This window comes from Anoplophora glabripennis, unplaced genomic scaffold, assembly GCF_000390285.2.
Source record: "Anoplophora glabripennis isolate ALB-LARVAE unplaced genomic scaffold, Agla_2.0 scaffold102, whole genome shotgun sequence".
Lineage (NCBI taxonomy): Eukaryota > Metazoa > Arthropoda > Insecta > Coleoptera > Cerambycidae > Anoplophora > Anoplophora glabripennis.
Window position 1 is genome coordinate 745305 of NW_019416316.1, and position 18450 is coordinate 763754.

Consider the following 18450-nt stretch of genomic DNA (forward strand, 5'->3'; position numbering starts at 1 on the left):
TAAGGGTAGTTCATGTAAAGTTTTTTTCTTAGACGCCCTGTTTTCGAGATACAGTGTGTTGAAGTTGTTACTTTCCAAATGGTTTTTCTTAATTATCCTTAAATCGGCTAAAGATAAAAATGTCAAAATTCGTAGACGAATAAATATCTACTGTGCGTTAACAATAATAATGTGCAAACGGTTTCTTTCTGAAAAGAAGTGTCGCCAATACAGGTTACAATACAATTACAATTATTTTCCCATGAGGAACCTGCACACAAGTTTTTTTTTGAAATATGAACTGGAGACCCTGTATATCAAATATATACATAAAAAAGTCCTTTTTATTAACAATTAGGAACATGATTAACAGATAAAAAACACTATTTATCCAAGTCACGTTTCTCATCGAACTTTTTGCAAGATTTTGAGCCATGTTTTTACAGGACCAAATTCAACCCATATTACTTTTCTTGTAAATGCAAACCTTGCTTCCACAATCTAAGGAAATTTAAAATTTTATTACTAGAAAAATGGTTGCTACTTATTATCTTACCTTTTTGCATCCACATGAAGAACGTTCAAATGTCTTTATCAATTTTTCTATCCACAGTCGGCAATACAAAGCAATTTTGGACAGAGTTCTAAACAATTGACTGATAATAGGTCCTCAAATAATGGAATCGCAAAGTATCTTCAGTCGGAAGCAGATTTGCAATTGTTGAAGACGATGCTAACAAACCTCTTAAAGTGTTTACTGACGTAATATTATGATTTTTTAATATAGTTTTATAATAATGATCTGAATATCCTCGAACATATTTTCTGAAAAATCATCCGTACCAATTCCATTTAAGTGTTTGTGGTTTACCCAATTGTTTTCCCAATTTTTTTATTCTATTCTGTCATTAGGCAATTCACATGATATTTTACCTCCATTGCTATTAAATCATTGGAGCCAATTCTTTCTAAAACTTCTGAAGAGATCGATGCAATGTTTTTACTTTAGTTTCTATATTTTTAGACATAACTTGGGATAATCTCTTCCCAAGAGATAGCTTCTAGCAAAATACACATTTATTTATGTGAAAGCCACCCTTACGAAGTGATCTACCAGGAAGTGGTGGAGGTTCAATACCAGCTACTCTGTACTCTTTCAGTCTTTCCACTCTTTTCCTTAAACTTTCAATATTTTGTTTGTTCGTATAGGCAATATAACACATTTTATGCCAAACAATTTTACCAGTTTTACCATCAACAATCACACTTTTTGTATGTCCTCATCTACCTCTTTGTTTATATCATTCCGAATCTTATTGTTAGTGGAATTCATAAAAGTAAAGGAAGTTTTATCCGTTGATTCGATTATAATACCTCCAATTTTTTTACATATTATACATTTTTTGCGTTTTTGCGTTTTGAATTTTACATGTAAGCCGATTTCGTTCTCAGAACTAGTACTATCAGTTGTAGAACGTTTCATTTCGTGCAGTGCTAAATTCTGATAAAAAATCTATAATTGGAATGTGGAATTCCCTACAGTTAACTAAAGTAAAATTTCTCACTTAGATTATCCTTGTTTACAACACTAAACGCCAACCACTATGTGTTTCAGTTTTTTAAAAAGTGAAAAATTAAGATTTTAACCAGGTTAGGTACTGAACTCGTTATGCATTCACCCACAAAACTATATTTTTGAAAATATAAACACATAAGAAAACCGCTACAAAAAGGCACACCTAAAATTCTTGTAAGATAAGAAATATCAAAATAAAATGTAACACAGTACGAGATGGAGCTATGAAGATTTGTGAGACAGATGCAACTTTGGCGAAGTGGGGAAGCCGTCCGCCGGCCGGTCGAAAATGATTTATTTTGTATTTTTATTCATATATTGTTTATTATTGAAGCGAAAATTTGAATTAAACGCTGTTGTCTTTCAAATTGATGAAATAAACTTTTTGCAAGAGTAAAATTTTTCAATTAAGGCCACCGTTTTCCGGTAAAGGGCGTGGGAACTAAAACAATGTTGAATTTAAGTAAGATTTTCGACGTGTTCGAAGCGAGATATTCCAGTTTAAAAATTTATTCTGCCATAAGACTCAACGTTAAGAGCAACTTTCAAAAATTAATAAAAAATATATGCTGTACAAAATATAAGTTGATTTTTATATAGAACTATAGCCAATGTGCTGTATTATGCGCCCGTGGTCATAACTCGTTTTTTGATTTTACTGCCCTTCTGCCCGCGTTATTTTTTTATTAACTCCGGTTTCCGATTCAGTAAGATATAAGCTTCAATTTTATATATAATTCAGCTTGTAACCCCGCTACGCCCACAGAAGTGAAAATAAATTAAAGCGGTCACTCTACTAAAACAAAGTTTGGCGGATATTGTGAGAGAATTCACTCAACCCGTACTATTTTCAAAAAGTTTAGAACCAGCTGATTTCCCCAATCGTCTTGAATTTTGCAATTGGTTCCTAAATCGAACTGCAGCAGAATTTAGCTTTATTAACAAAGTGCTTTGGACGGATGAATGCTGTTTTACTCGTGCTGGCATTTTAAATAGGTAAAAAACATATTACTTTCTCAAAAACAATAAGTACCTACCTAGGTTACATCAAAGTTTACATTTACACTAACTAAAGTTTACATTTAGTATGTAAACTATGGTTATACTCAACTGCATATTGAATAATAAATTGGACATAAGACTAAAACTTTGTATTATTTAACATAATAAATTATGAAACGTGAAAACGTTAATAATATTAAAAATTATTAATAGTAATAACCGTACATTCGAAAACAATCATCCCTATTCATTTGTTGTTTTAGCATCAACATTAATGAATAAATAACAATTATTATCACAATATTTAAGGTAAAATATCTATTTACCTTTTTTTTTTAGTAGTACATATGTACTACATTTTACCTTTGTACGCGTCGCACCAGTCTGTTTACTTGTTTTTTGGAGGCGCTCTCTGATTTACGACCAAGCTCGCCAGGTTGGTATTTGACGTATAACCGACCACTTCGTACACTCGATGCACCTGGGCGACTACAGCTACTACCAGAACAGCGGTATTTCAAGTTTTACAATCAATTTCATTTTAAATTTGAAATGGTTCATCTTACGCCTCTTAAAAGTGATGACACGATTTTCCTTTGATAAAATACCGACAACTTTTTGATCTACTTACATTGAATACGATCCTACTACAGCCATAGAGTGCACGTGCAAGTCAAAAGTGGGTTAGAAGGTTAGTGACCTGGACAGGTTAGCCTAGGTCGGAAACACGTACTGAGTTGTTTATTTGTCTCCGTCCGATTGTTCTTTTATGGAATATATAAATATCTCTTCTATTACTTACAGTCAATATTTAAATACTACATACATTTCACCCTCTCTTTATAATTTATCTAGTGAGTGTTGGTTTTTTATGTCATTATTTTTGTAATGAAATTGAAATGGTTGTGAAATGAAATTTAAATTACTTGAACTCTTGGAGTTTTGTAACTTCAATATTAAATTTTATTTAAAGTGAAACAGAGCTAATTTCTTTGCAGCCATAATAGTCACATTTGGTCAGATGAAAACCCGCACACTACTCGTCGGTTTAGCTTTCAGAGGAGGTTCGGTGTCAATGTATGGGCAGGAGTATATGGCGATCGTTTAATTGGGCCGCATTTTCTACCTGAACATCTGAATGGGCCGCGTTACTTTCAATTTTTAGTAGAATTGTTTGAAAACCTTCCCCTTCAGATGCTATGGGATATGTGGCACATGAACGACGGAGATCCGGCCCATTTTGCTCGCGATGTCCGTGGATTTTTAGACGATCAATGTCCAAATCGGTGGATAGGGAGAGGAGGGCCCATAAGACGGCCAGCGGGCTCGCCGGACCTAAATCTTATGGACTTTTGTATATGGGGTTATATGAAATCTGTCGTGTATCACACCGAGGTAGAGAATGTAGAGCAGTTGCGGAATCGTATCGAAGATGCTGCTGAAGAAATATGTAACAACCCTGGTGTATTCTATCGCATCCGCCGCTCATCTCCATCATCCAACGTGTACACTTGTGCATAGGCGGTAACGGTAATGTATTTGAACATTTGCTGTAAGCCAAATTTTTAATCACGCCATCACATTATACTCATTTTTCTCTATCTTTTCTTAAAATTCATGACATTATGACTGAATCGCTCTGCATAAATAACATTTCTTAAATTTTTTATCAATATGTATATCCCACGTAAACAATTCCCAAAGTACGATTATTTAAAAAATTGGACGCCATAAAATTTTAATCAAATAGGAAACCATAAAAAAATTAGGTGCAATTTCACTCAAAATTCAATCAATAATATATCAATTTTAGTCCAAACAATCAGTGATCTCATCATCTCGTGCTTAGCCGTAACGGTTTGTCATTGTTCGTTATAAACGAATCATTAATATTAGCGACGCTAAGATTTAGGGATTTTTGGTTGACAGTACCAGCCGCGCAATGTTGGTTGCCTAAATTCGGCGCTCACGTGACTTTCAATTATTTATGAAAACTATATAGTGTTGTTACACACCTACTTGTAGCTGCATATTAAACGTATCAGAGGCTCAATAAAAACGAATTGCGACGGCCTAGGTGAGCAACAATAAAAATCTTAGGGACTCGACGATGACAAATCCCGATGCACACTCCATCAGGCCGAACATGTATTTATGGGACTGTTTGTTAGAAAAAGTCGGTTCTAACTACTGTAATTGGTTCCTAGACTCCTCAGCGTTGTTCTATGATCTGACGTATTAGCCGAAAACCCATAATATAGATCCTCATTCTCTATCTCTTTTGTCCCCCTACCTGATGAACGAGGGCCTTTGTCTAACCTAATAAAAAGAAAACTTCATTTAACAGTGGCACATTATTTACCTTTACCTAAAACCACTTAGTCTTTTTTGGAATATAGCTGGGTATTAAGTGCGGTGGAAAAATATCCGTTTAATGTCTGATGTTTTTAGCAGTGATTAGCAAATGAAGTGCTTAATTGAAGGCCTGATGTTCTCCCTATCTCTGTTTGAATACCTATAACAAAAAATTAGTAAAGAATTAAATTAATACGTACCTATATTATTTATAATTAATGAAGATCTCAGGATATTTAAAAATAATGTTATGCATAATAAATTTCACATAGAGGTTTAAAGGGATTATCTCTATAAAATATGTTTTAACTAAATGGGACTCCAGTTTTTAAGTTCATTTGCTGCTAAAAATGTGCTTAATGGACTTTATCATCTAGAGCAGCGGCATTCAACTTTTTTCTTCCAAGGACCCCTTCAAGAAAATTATTCCAGTAGCTCCTCTTTTAAATTTTAGTATTACCAAAGTTAGAATAAATATATTTTAGTTTTAATTAGTAAGCTAAGGTTAAATATTAGATGGTAGAATTTGAGTATTTCTTTAAACTATGTAGGTAACTCGTACGACAAATTTTACATCCCAAGTAGATTTGACCATCAAAACCATAATTGCATAGTTATGGCGTTGTCGTTCAACAAGTCGTACTACACCGTTCTATTGTATGGAAGTTTGGCAGGTCAAAAAATTGTTGTGCAATCGCTTTTGATATATGGCAGACAAAACTCAATCTTTGCTATTTACACTTCGCCATATCAATACTTGTGATAACTCAAATAGCATTAAATTTCTTGGAGTTCACCTTGACACTAAATTGAGTTGGGGAAAACATGTCAATGAACTATCCGCACGTTTATCTAAGAATATTTTCCTACTGCGTAATTTGGATCGTGTAGTATCTAAGCCTGTACTCATATCTGCATATTATGGTACTTTTCATGCCACCATGACTTATGCAATTTTGAACTGGGGTCATTCGTCTCACAGTGATAAAATTTTTGGTTTACAACGTAAATGTATTAGAATTATGGCTGGAATAAAATACAGATATGATTGTCGGCAGCACTTCAAACTGCTAAATATTCTTACAATGCCGTCAGTTTACATATTTGAATGTCTCATTTATATAAAAAATAATCAGAATAGATTTGTTCGACAAGAAAATTTTCATTTTCATCATACAAGAGAGCGACACAATATTNAAAAATATATTTTATTGCAAAAAAACTTGAAGCAGTATATATAATCAAAGTAACTTACATACATATAACATTAGGTTAAATAAAATACAACTAACCGACTTTAGTTAAGCAAAATAATAAAAAATAAGTCGATAGTAGATCAATCCCTCAGTTTTCCACATACTCATTTTACTAAAGTTGGTAGAAATATATTTTCTTACAAAGAACCTTAAGCACTATGTAATATCAATAAAATTCATATGTATATATTATTAAGAAGGCCATGGAATCCATGTCAAACAAGGTAATCGTGACTTTTGACGTTATTTGACCATTTTCTTTAAAATCGTTGTGTTGTACAATTGAAAAATGGAGCGGTTTGAGAAATACGTTTTATGCAAGTTTTGCAAAAAAGTTAGTGAAATTAAAATGTATCATCGGAACCTAAAATTTTTAATGTATTTATTACAAGAATGCGGGCCAGAAATTTATTCGCCAAACTTGTTTGGGATTATTAAAAATCATTTGCTTCTTGTGTGTAAGAAATATGGAGCTCTTCGTGGATCACAGCAGAATAAGATTGTTTCAAAGTACTACATTTATTTTTTGAAACATAGACATTTTCTAAATTTTAGTGAATGTGTGCTTGTTTATTCCCCATTAAGAAAAGAAGACGTGGCTGAGGAATTTCAGCAACATTTGGACGCTTTAATTAAAACTACTAAAAGTACATACTTGGTAAATAAACTAAACTAAATTTTTTCCTTTCCCATCTATTCTAAGAAATCGTACCCCTTTAGATGTCCTCATGTACCCCTCGTTGAATACACTGCTCAAAGGTGATGCTCGTGAGCTCTATATTATTGAAAAAAATATGCTGTAAATGATAACTAGACAGAATTATAAAAAATATTATGGAACCTTGGACAAATATACAGGGAGATTCACAATTTATCCAAAAAACTTTGGAGATATTCACCAAAAGTAAAAGAAATGTTTGAAGTTTTTAATGAGTATGCACTACTGCGGTTTTCATAGTGTCTTATTACTGTTTATATGTAAAATTAATGTATGCTGTTTTAATTTATGGCGAAATATGACAAAATGCATTAACAGCGCTTTGCTTGTATGCATAACGTTTTCCGGCTAAATATATGCCAAATACTATTACCTTAATGGTTGTGGTAAACGAGGGCGTGACAGTGGAAATCTTTGCCTGAATCTCGGAGGAGGTGGAGGAGACAGGGGTTCACTTCATTTTGTAAAAACCGAGGAATGAATTTTAAATGCCGTGGAAGAAATTTCGCTTATAACGCCTCTTGTTCCATAACCGATATAATCACCATATCTACATCAATATTGTAGGCGTTGTAAGTTTAAGAAAACACTCTGTATAACACCAAAATGTGTAGATTGAAAGCAAGAGTCCACACCCCAAAAATAATCGAAATCAAATATTACGTTTTCGAGTTATTTACAAAATTCAATAAATTTTATCGAACTTTGAGGCCATCTAGCGGCCAAACGAAGCGATTTCGGATATAGTTGAATTAGCCTAAATCTGCCTATTTTGTGTCCACGAATCTGTGGTCTTCCGTTGTACACGTTTTTCCTTGTTTTGGAACAGTTTTGGTTGACTTGTTTATTAATTAATAGATAAATTAAATTTTAATTATTGTGACAAGAAGAGGAAATTTTTAGTATTTGGCGTAACAAATTTCTGCAACAAGTTATTATTAATTCAGAAAAAGATAACTGTGTTTGTTCTGCTGTCTGTATTTTTCTCATTAATTACAATTGATCTATGTGTATAGTTATTTAGTGACTACACTTTTATATTTTGTATTTCAAAAGTTACCATTAAACCTTAAAATACTTACTAGCATATTTATGTAAAATAAAATTCAGACATAACNTTTAATGTATGTTCGTAATATTCACTTTTTTATGCTGTTTACGTTATATTTGTCTGAATGTGTTTTTTTAGCTTTAGTGTAGTATCGCTTATATGTTGTATCTTTCGTGTTTTTCTTTCTTTGACTTGTGTAAACATTTTAATGTATAGACACCAATAAATGATTTGATTTGATTTGTATAGTGTGTGTGCGAGCACTGTGTGATTCCGACTTGCTGAAACAATTTCAGATTGAATCGGTACCTATATCATTTATTTACAGTAATATTATTAATATAACAATAATAATAATCACAATTACAAACTTTGAACTGAGTTTAATGAAATGAATAATAATTTTTAAAATCTGGTTCATTGGTACATAATTCTTACAGCAATTCATGTGAATGTAGGTAAATATTTTCAATAAAATTTAGATATAGATAAGTAATGATACAAGAGAAATTTGAATTTGTTTATTAGCATATAGATATTGGATCTGGATTAAGTCTTCATTTTTTAAATGAAAAACTAATTAAAATTGGCGAAATATATTGGAAACAAATTGAATTAACTAAACTTTTTCCGTTCCCATTTATTCTAAGAAATGTATGCAGAACGTTTTCCGGCTAAATATATGCCGAATATTAATATCTTAACTGTTGTTGTAAACGAGGGCGTGACAGTGGAAATCTTTTACTGAATCTCGGAGGAGATGGAGGAGACAGGCGTTCACTTCATTTTGTAACACCCGAGGAATGAATTTTGAATGCCGTGGAAAAAATTTCGCTTATAACGCCTCTTGTTCCATAACGGATATTATCACCATACCTACATCAATTTTGTAGGAGATGTAAGTTTAAAAAACACTCTGTATAACACCAAAATGTGTAGATTGAAAGCAAAAGTCCACACCCCAAAAATAACACAGGACCACAAAAAAAAATCGACTTAAGGACTCCTCGGCCAAACCTATCGTATTATTTGTTTTTTGGGTTGCTGAAACCGAATCTGCAACTCACTTGGTCCCATCACGTCAGAGTTTTTTTTTACCTTCAAACATTTGTTGAAAATTTTTGGATTTCACCAAATTCACCCTTGCACCTTTTTAAACCTTTTTACTTTCCCTTCTTTTTTTTCCGGACGGGGTTGGCCAGGCGTTAAATTGTTACTTGGCACCGTTAAAATTCCTTACCTTCAATTTTGGTTGGGTTGAAATCCCAAAACCCCAAATTAGGCGGGGATTAACTTTGCCCTTGGGGCCCAACCTTTCTTTTTTGATTGTTAACCCTTTTTACCTTAAACCCCGGAACCCCATAACCTGAAAATTCGACCAGGCCTCAATCTGAAACCTCAAAACCCCGAAGCTGAATAATCCTAAAATCCCAAAACTTCCAAACCAGGGCCGGCATTAATAAGGGTGAGGGTGGTGATCACTTCGAGCGCCACATATGAGCAGCGAGACACACACTTCGAACAAACCCTGGATGAAGCTAAATCTCTAAACCCGAGTTCCCAAACCCACAAAGCCCAAGTACAGTAAGATCTCTAAACCCGGGCTCCCAAACTCACATACCTTGGGTACAGCAAACCCTCAAACCCAAGATCCTAAACCCACACACTCTGGTCGTGGCGAGATCGGTGTTTGTTACAAAGAGGATAAAGAAGCAAATGGAGCTTAGTATCAAACCTAACCTTGCAAACTCTAACACTCTCTTGTTTCACCTAGGGTATGAGGGTGTGGAAGCTTGGCTTCATGAGTCCCGCCAAAGGCCTGTGTGATGGAAGCGTAGATATTGCTGCGCCCAAGGTACGTTGTGCTCAGGGTATGTGGGTTTGGGATTTTAGGTTTAGGGACCTACTGCGTAGGGTGCCACTAGGGTATGTGAGTTCGGGTGCTTAAGTTTATGAGTTTCGGCCAGTGGCTTCTTTATTCGAAGTGTGTATCTCCCTGTTCATGTGTGACGCTCGAAGTGATCGCCACCCTCATCCTTATTAATGCCGGCCCTGGTTTTGAAGTTTTGGGGATTTGGGGTTATTCAGCTTCGGGGTTTTGAGGTTTCAGATTAAGGCATTGTCGAGTTTTCAGGTTATGGGGTTTCGCGGTTTTAGCTTAAAAGGTTTACTATTCAAAAATGAAGGTTTGTGCTCTATGTGTAAGTTTATTCGCTGCTTATTTTGGGTTTTAGGGTTTATTTGGGCTCATCCAATTTTGAGGTTATGTATTTTTACGGTTGCGAGATATCATTTTACGGCTTGTCGAGCTCGTTCGAGATCATAAGGATGTGAAAACCTTATAACTCGGTTTTAACAGGTTGCAGGGTTGATTTTGTTGAATTCTACCAATTCTCAGCTATTTTTTGAGGTTAGAAAAAAACTGACGTGATGGGACCAAATGTGTTGCAGATTCGGTTTCAGCGACCCAAAAAACATATAATACGATAGGTTTGGCCGAGGAGGCTTTTCGTCGATTTTTTTTGTGGTCCTGTGAATCGAAATCGAATAATACGTATTCCAGTTATTTACAAAATTAATAAAATTTTATCGAAGTTCGAGGCCATCTAGCGGCCAAACGAAGCGATTTCGGATATAGTTGAATTAGCCTAAATCTGCCTATTTTGAGTCCACGAATCTGTGGTTTTCCGTTGTACACGTTTTTCCTTGTTTTGGAACAATTTTGTTTGAGTTGTTTATTAATTAATAGATAAATTAAATTTTAATTATTGTGACAAGAAGAGGAAATTTTTAGTATTTGGCGTAACAAATTTCTGCAACGAGTTTTTATTAATTCAGAAAAAGATAACTGTGTTTGTCCTGCTGTCTGTATTTTTCTTATTATTTATAATTGATCTATGTTTATAGTTATTTAGTGACTACACTTTTATATTTTATATTTCAAAAGTTTCCATTAAACCTTAAAATATTTACTAGAATATTTATGTAAAATAAAGTCAGACATAACAGTTGTAAATAATTAATGTATAGAAATGTTTCAAAACGATTACAATTTGCATAATAAGAGAAAAATAACAGGTGTTTTATGAAATCTTTATGGAGAAAATTGCAAGAAGGACGTCGTTAAAGACACTCAATTACATGACAAATCACTGTTGTACTTAGGGTCTATTCGGTTTATATTAATATATCAGTTTGATTTCTGCAACAGCTGTAAACAGAATGGTAAGTGTAATAAGTTGTTCATTTTCAAAACAAGACAAAAAATTATGAAGTCATATTAAATGGTCAGTGAAAAATCGTTATTTAATTTAAAATTGAAATTTAAACGAGTTAATTCAACATAGAGATTATTCTATTTTATTAAAATGTAAAATTAATATACACTAAAAACATAAATCAGTATAGTCAGTTCGAACCTGTATCTATCCTTCTATTTAATTGTATTATAAAACGTACTGAAACAACACATTTCCACAACTACTCGTTCTATTCATGTACCTCCTCCTACAACAAATAAAAGTAATATTTTTTAATGCAATTCCACTTTTTAACATTGTAGATCTTTCCGAAAAACGAACACCTGAAAATAACGATGTACATAAGCGCAGTGCTAGGAGTATGGCCATTTATATTCGAAGACAAACCAGTTTTAAGGAAAATATACGACGTTTACTCCAAATGCATTTTCTGTTACTACCTACTCTACGTTCTTGCCGCTATAATCCAGCTCTTCATCATCGTCACCGATGAGGTGTTGGATGTGGATGAAATAGTCGCTAACCTTTGCATAACACTACTAAACTTTGTAGCAATATTGAGAGTCAAGGCCATCAAGACGGAGAGAGTAAAGAATATCATTCAGAATGTATTCAAGTTGGAAGAAAAGATGATGAACAGTGGAAATGACGAAATAATTGAAATATATAACCGGCATGCAAGGCAGAACCAAACATGTAATAAAATATTTCTTGTTAATCTCTACTTGGGTGAGTTGCTGTTATATTTTTATTGGTATGTTGTTTTCCATCGGTTCTTGTTATTGACAATTGTGTATTTTTAGTTGATATTTTGTACTTTATACACCCCTTGTACGTGGAAGACACCATAAAGTACTACCCCAACAGAAACGAGACGGTAGTCATCAAAGCTTTGCCTTTGAGCACTTGGTATCCATTTGACCAGCAAAAGCACTATGTCCTTACTTATCTCTGGGAAGAGATGGACGTTTTCATGGCCACCACTTTTATTGGCTGCTCAGACATCTTCGCGTTTAGTCTCATAATATTTGGTGTGGGCCAAATTAAGATTCTGAAGTTGATTCTTTCCAATTTTCAAGAGTTTGCGATGAATATAAAGGATCAGTTACACTGTAGTCAGGAAGAAGCCAGCTATATCACCCTCAGGGAGTGCATACTGAAGCACCAAGAAATTATCGAGTAAGGCAAAACATTTTGAGCAAATCAAATTACGTTATATTTACTTCTTTTCTATAACGTGATCAAATGGTATTGTTATGGAATTGTATGGTTTTCATTTTTGAATTAATATGACAACTTAATGAAAAGTAAATTAATTTTCAGATACATAAATGAATACAACTTAATAATGAAGAATATAATGGTTTTAGATTTTTTACTGAGTTCTGTGGAGTTAGCTTCTGGAGTACTAACTTTGCTTGTGGTAAGTGACGTCAATTTTAGATGTTTCATAAAAGTAAACAAAGGGATCACTTTTATATCGGCTAATTATGGGAAATAGGAAAATACCGCTGCATTTAATTATTGATTATATAAAATGTAAGCGACTGTAGAACAAACTTTCAATACTGTTTCTCTGGTATAAAGAAAAAAAGTCAAAATTTATGGTTATTTCCTAACAAGAGTCCTAATCTCTATCTACAATTCAACTTATAGACTTCAAACTTGGTACAGTCCAATTGTTTAGTAGATTGTCCTCCAATAATATCACTCAAAAAACAAAATTTTGTTTACCTTCTGCTAACCGTAGCTCTAACCTTTACCAAAAGCCCACAAAAGGATCCTGACCTACAGCCTACGCTGGAAAAGCGGCTGTTCGCACATTTTTGCACTCACGCAGAAAGTAACTTGCTAAACTTCAACCTTTCCATAACGTGTTACTTCTAACTGCTAAGAAATTAAAACAGTGTAATCGACTTTTACATACGATCCTGCTTGTCACGGTTTTTGAACTAGTCTTAAATAGTCGACTTTATGAAGAAAAGAAAAAAGCTTTCATTAAAAATGGGTTAGCTAAATTTGTAAAAGAAGATAATCTGGGAATGGCTATTCTCTAATCTTGGCTATTGAAGTCCCTCAGACCTTTCATAATTCCGATGCCACTCTACGAATTCATTTATTAGAATTTGCAAATATGGTACAATGTACATACAGTTACTATGAACGTTGTCGTCACTTTATCTCGCTTGTAGAAACAACGCAGTGCACGGCTTTGTCGGGATACCAAGCGTCACAAGGAGGCAAACCATTTAATAATAAAGTAACTAACACCACTGATAAGCTAATGCTAAAATTTTATATGAAACTGAAGTGTACCAAAATTGAGGGATATATCTTCAACCAATCAATAGTTTTTAAATGACTGATCCAAATCCGTTTGTTCTTATTTCGGAGAGATATCAGAAGAATTGTCACAAGTAAATACTTCGTAAGCATAAAATGTAGTGTATACGATTAATAAAAATCGTTTGAGCAAGACCATATTGGTTCTTGTTATGAGCATATTTTAATGTCCAGTACCCAGAGCAATTAATTAGAAATGATTTAATAGAAGCAAACTAAGCAGGATAATACCTGCTTTGCATTGGAGTGTCGGCTTCTTTGCAGAATACATTACATTACTTTACAGAATATATACCTACTAATTGCAAGTATATAGTTTTTCATACACCATTAAGATTTTTATTGACCTCCTTCATCTATGTCATCGTATAAAAATTTAAATATTTTTTTTCCCGAACTGAAGATAATATCTTCTAAATTGTAGAGGCCCATAACTGTGCATATTTTGTTTATCTGAATTAATAAGTGTTAATTTGCTGTAAATTTATAACCCAATTTTCCTTTTTCAGACGGAAATGACTCTACCCAACACTATATACAGCAGTCAGTTAGCTTTTAGCTTGTTTCTTAGAGTACTAGTGTACTATTGGTATGCCAACGAAATAATGGTACATGTACGTACTTATTCAAATAGAAAATAATGAATTTTCAATTTATTAATAAATTTCTTTTAATAATATTTTGTATTTAATTTTCAATTGCTTTAAAAACTATCGTGTAATTTTAATATTTTATTTTCTTTACAAAATTTCAAGGGATCTGAAATAGGAATGGCTTTATGTAACAGCAATTGGTATGAGGAATCCGAAAGAGTGCAAAAAATGATGGTTATTATGCTGATGAGGTGCAACAGGGAACTGTATCTAGAGATTGGACCATTTGCCGCTATGACTTTGAGAACTTTTCTAGGGGTAAGTAGAAGAGAGCAATAAGAAATTGGAAATCACTTTTATAACATAAATGAGATATGGCACGGTGCTCCTGAAATTTTCGAGTCACTCCAAAATAATAAGATTTCCTGTTTCTACAATACTTGAACATCATTTTAAGCCCTGAACCAAAATATTTGGTGTGGCGCTTTTTTTTCCGATGGCAAAATAAGAAATTTGATATTTTTCATGTAGGTAACTATAAAAATTTTACTTCAAAAATCAAAAAGAGAGTTGTAAATTATTTTAACAAAGTGAAAACTATTGATATGGACGGTATCTGAGTATGATAGGTTTTCAAATAAATGTATATTGATTGTTAAAAAATATTTGTGACTTTCCATTCTGTAATTTGAAAACAATTTAAAGTATTTACCTATGTTTTATATCCTAGGTACTCAAAGCAACATATTCCTACATAACGGTTATCTATTGATGAATGCACACGAAGAAGGATTCTCCATTAAAGTCAGTTATAATTATTTTGCGAAATACTCACACTAAGGCACATATATAGTTTACAAGCATTTTAACGAGAAAACTTTGCACTGTAAGACTTTATATTAGTANGTGGAAGACACCATAAAGTACTACCCCAACAGAAACGAGACGGTAGTCATCAAAGCTTTGCCTTTGAGCACTTGGTATCCATTTGACCAGCAAAAGCACTATGTCCTTACTTATCTCTGGGAACAGATGGACGCTTTCATGGCCACCACTTTTATTGCCAGCTCAGACATCTTCGCGTTTAGTCTCATAATATTTGGTGTGGGCCAAATTAAGATTCTGAAGTTGATTCTTTCCAATTTTCAAGAGTTTGCGATGAATATAAAGGATCAGTTACACTGTAGTCAGGAAGAAGCCAGCTATATCACCCTCAGGGAGTGCATATTGAAGCACCAAGAAATTATCGAGTAAGGCAAAACATTTTGGGCAAACCAAATTACGTTATATTTACTTATTTTCTGTAACGTGATCAAATAGTATTGTTAAGGAATTGTATGGTTTTCATTTTTGAATTAATATGAAAACTTAGTGAAAAGTAAATTAATTTTCAGATACATAAAGGAATACAACTTAGTAATGAAGAATATAATGGTTTTAGATTTTTTACTGAGCTCTGTGGAGTTAGCTTCTGGAGTACTAACTTTGCTTGTGGTAAGTGACGTAAATTTTAGTTGTTTGATAAAAGTAAACAAAGGAATCACTTTTATATCGGCTAATTATGGGAAATATGAAAATACCGCTGCATTTAATTATTGATTATACAAAATGTAAGCGACTGTAGAACAAACTTTCAACACTTGTTTCTCTCGTATAAAGAAAAAAAGTCAAAATTTATGGTTATTTCCTAACACGATTCCTAATCTCTATCTACACTTCAACTTATAGACTTCACACTTGGTACAGTCCAATTATTTAGTAGATTGTTTTCCAATAATATCACTCAAAAAACAAAATTTGGTTTACCTTCTGCCAACCGTAGCTCTAACCTTTACCAAAAGCCCACAAAGGGATTCTGACCTACAGCCTACGCTGGAAAAGCGGCTGTTCGCGCACATTTTTGTACTCGCACAGAAAGTAACGTGCTAAAATTCAACCTTTCCATAACGTGTTACTTCTAACTGCTAAGAAACGGTTTCACGGTTTTTGAACTAGTCTTAAATTGTCGAAGTTATGAAGAAAAGAAAAAAGCTTTCATTAAAAATGGGTTTGCTAAATTTGTAAAAGAAGATTATCTGGGAATGGCTATTCTCTAATCTTGGCTATTGAAACCCCTCAGACCTTTCATAATTCCGATGCCACTTGTTGAAGCAAAGAAATGTCAAATACTTTCACTTTACGAATTCATTTATTAGAATTTGCAAATATGGTACAATGTACATACAGTTACTATGAACGTTGTCGTCACTTTATCCCGCTTGTAGAAACAACGCAGTGCACGGCTTTGTCGGGATACCAAGCGTCACAAGGATGCAAACCGTTTGGCAATAAAGTATCTAACACCACTGATAAGCTAATGCTAAAATTTTATATGAAACTGAAGTGTACCAAATTTGAGGGATATATCTTCAACCAATCAATAGTTTTTGAGTGACTGATCCAAATCCGTTTGTTCCTATTTCGGAGAGATATCAGAAGAATTGTCACAAGTAAATACTTCGTAAGCATAAAATGTAGTGTATACGAATAATAAAAATCGTTTGAGCAAGACCATATTGGTTCTTGTGATGAGCATATTTTAGTGTCCAGTACCCAGAGCAATCAATTAGAAAAGATTTAATAGAAGCAAACTAAGCAGGATAATACCTGCTTTGCATTGGAGTGTCTGCTTCTTTGCAGAATACATTACATTACTTTACATAATATACATACCTACTAATTGTAAGTATATAGTTTTTCATACACCATTAAGATGATACATACAACCAATACCTACCATCCAGCGGCCTAGCAGCTTTGTTACTGAAATCATATTTAAATAATCGCAATCAATTTATTTCCATTAATGATGGTAATTCTAACATTCAATTAGTTCGATATGGAGTACCTCAGGGTTCCGTACTAGGACCACTTTTATTTTTAATTTATGTCAATGATTTTATACATTTTATGTCGCCAAAAAAATGTATTATCTTTGCTGATGATACAACTCTGTTTAATACAAAAAATTACAGTTTAGAATCCCTGATGGACTCTATGTCGGTTACTGATATGAGATGGCAAAAAACTGGTTTTCTGCAAATAATTTAACCATCAACCCAGAAAAAACTCAGAAATTGTTTTTGTCTAATAAAATGACCAAACATAATAATAATAATTCATTGCATGTGTTGGGAGTGGATATTGATTCAGGTTTATCCTGGAAAGATCATGTAAATAACCTCTGTGTAAAGTTGTCAAGTATAATATTTTTATTTAGACAGTTACGTATGCTCGTAAATAGTGATATCTTACGTGGTATCTATTTTAGTTTATTTCATTCACGCATTTCATACGCTGTCGTTTTGTGGGGTAATTCCAGTGCGGCCGGAAAAGTTTTTCGTCAACAAAAGAAAATAATTCGTATTTTAGCCATGGCTAATCACCGCGATCACTNTATTTTTCCCGAACTGAAGATAATACCTTATAAATTGTAGAGGCCCATCATTGTGCATATTTTGTTTATCTGAATTAATAAGTGTTAATTTGCTGTAAATTTATAACCCAATTTTCCTTTTTCAGACGGAAATGACTCTACCCAACACTATATACAGCAGTCAGTTAGCTTTTAGCTTGTTTCTTAGAGTACTGGTGTACTATTGGTATGCCAACGAAATAATGGTACATGTACGTACTTATTCAAATAGAAAATAATGAATTTTCAATTTATTAATAAATTTCTTTTAATAATATTTTGTATTTAATTTTCAATTGCATTAAAAACTATCGTGTAATTTTAATATTTTATTTTCTTTACAAAATTTCAAGGGATCTGAAATAGGAATGGCTTTATGTAACAGCAATTGGTATGAGGAATCCGAAAGAGTGCAAAAAATGATGGTTATTATGCTGATGAGGTGCAACAGGGAACTGTATCTAGAGATTGGACCATTTGCCGCTATGACTTTGAGAACTTTTCTGGGGGTAAGTAGAAGAGAGCAATAAGAAATTGGAAATCACTTTTATAACATAAATGAGATATGGCACGGTGCTCCTGAGCGAATTTAAATGAAATTTTCGAGTCACTCCGAAATAATAAGATATCCTGTTTCTACTTTAACAAAGTGAAAACTATTAATTAAACCAGTATATATATATATTGTTATAATATAACGAGAACCAAGTACTCAAGTACATGAAAATTACAAAATCAAAATGTTGAGAGGTAAAACTCTATCAACAGGGATGTGTCACACGAGATAATTATGAAAGGAGAAATATAATTTAGTACATAGTATGAGTTTTATACACAAAAATGCAAAGATCGCTACCTGAGAA

The 18450-nt window shown here is 33.2% G+C and overlaps 2 protein-coding genes across 2 annotated transcripts in view; both read left to right on the plus strand.

Annotated features, from left to right (window-relative positions):
• Window positions 1-11114: 11114 nt before the first annotated feature.
• LOC108904656 (odorant receptor Or2-like) lies at window positions 11115-14973 on the plus strand. Its single transcript, XM_023454059.1, has 7 exons — window positions 11115-11162; window positions 11500-11926; window positions 12001-12376; window positions 12521-12620; window positions 14050-14154; window positions 14296-14451; window positions 14864-14973. Exons 1-7 carry the CDS (start codon window positions 11160-11162, stop codon window positions 14903-14905), a joined length of 1209 nt encoding a protein of 402 aa, XP_023309827.1. The 5' UTR covers window positions 11115-11159; the 3' UTR covers window positions 14906-14973.
• A 77-nt stretch (window positions 14974-15050) lies between these two features.
• The window catches only part of LOC111691366 (odorant receptor Or2-like), a 4682-nt gene continuing 1282 nt past the window's right edge, over window positions 15051-18450 (plus strand). Inside the window, exons 1-4 of the mRNA XM_023454061.1 lie at window positions 15051-15383; window positions 15528-15627; window positions 17695-17799; window positions 17941-18096. Of these exons, the coding sequence (XP_023309829.1) occupies window positions 15166-15383; window positions 15528-15627; window positions 17695-17799; window positions 17941-18096 (579 nt within the window). The 5' untranslated portion in view covers window positions 15051-15165. The remainder of the gene's footprint in view (window positions 15384-15527; window positions 15628-17694; window positions 17800-17940; window positions 18097-18450) is intronic.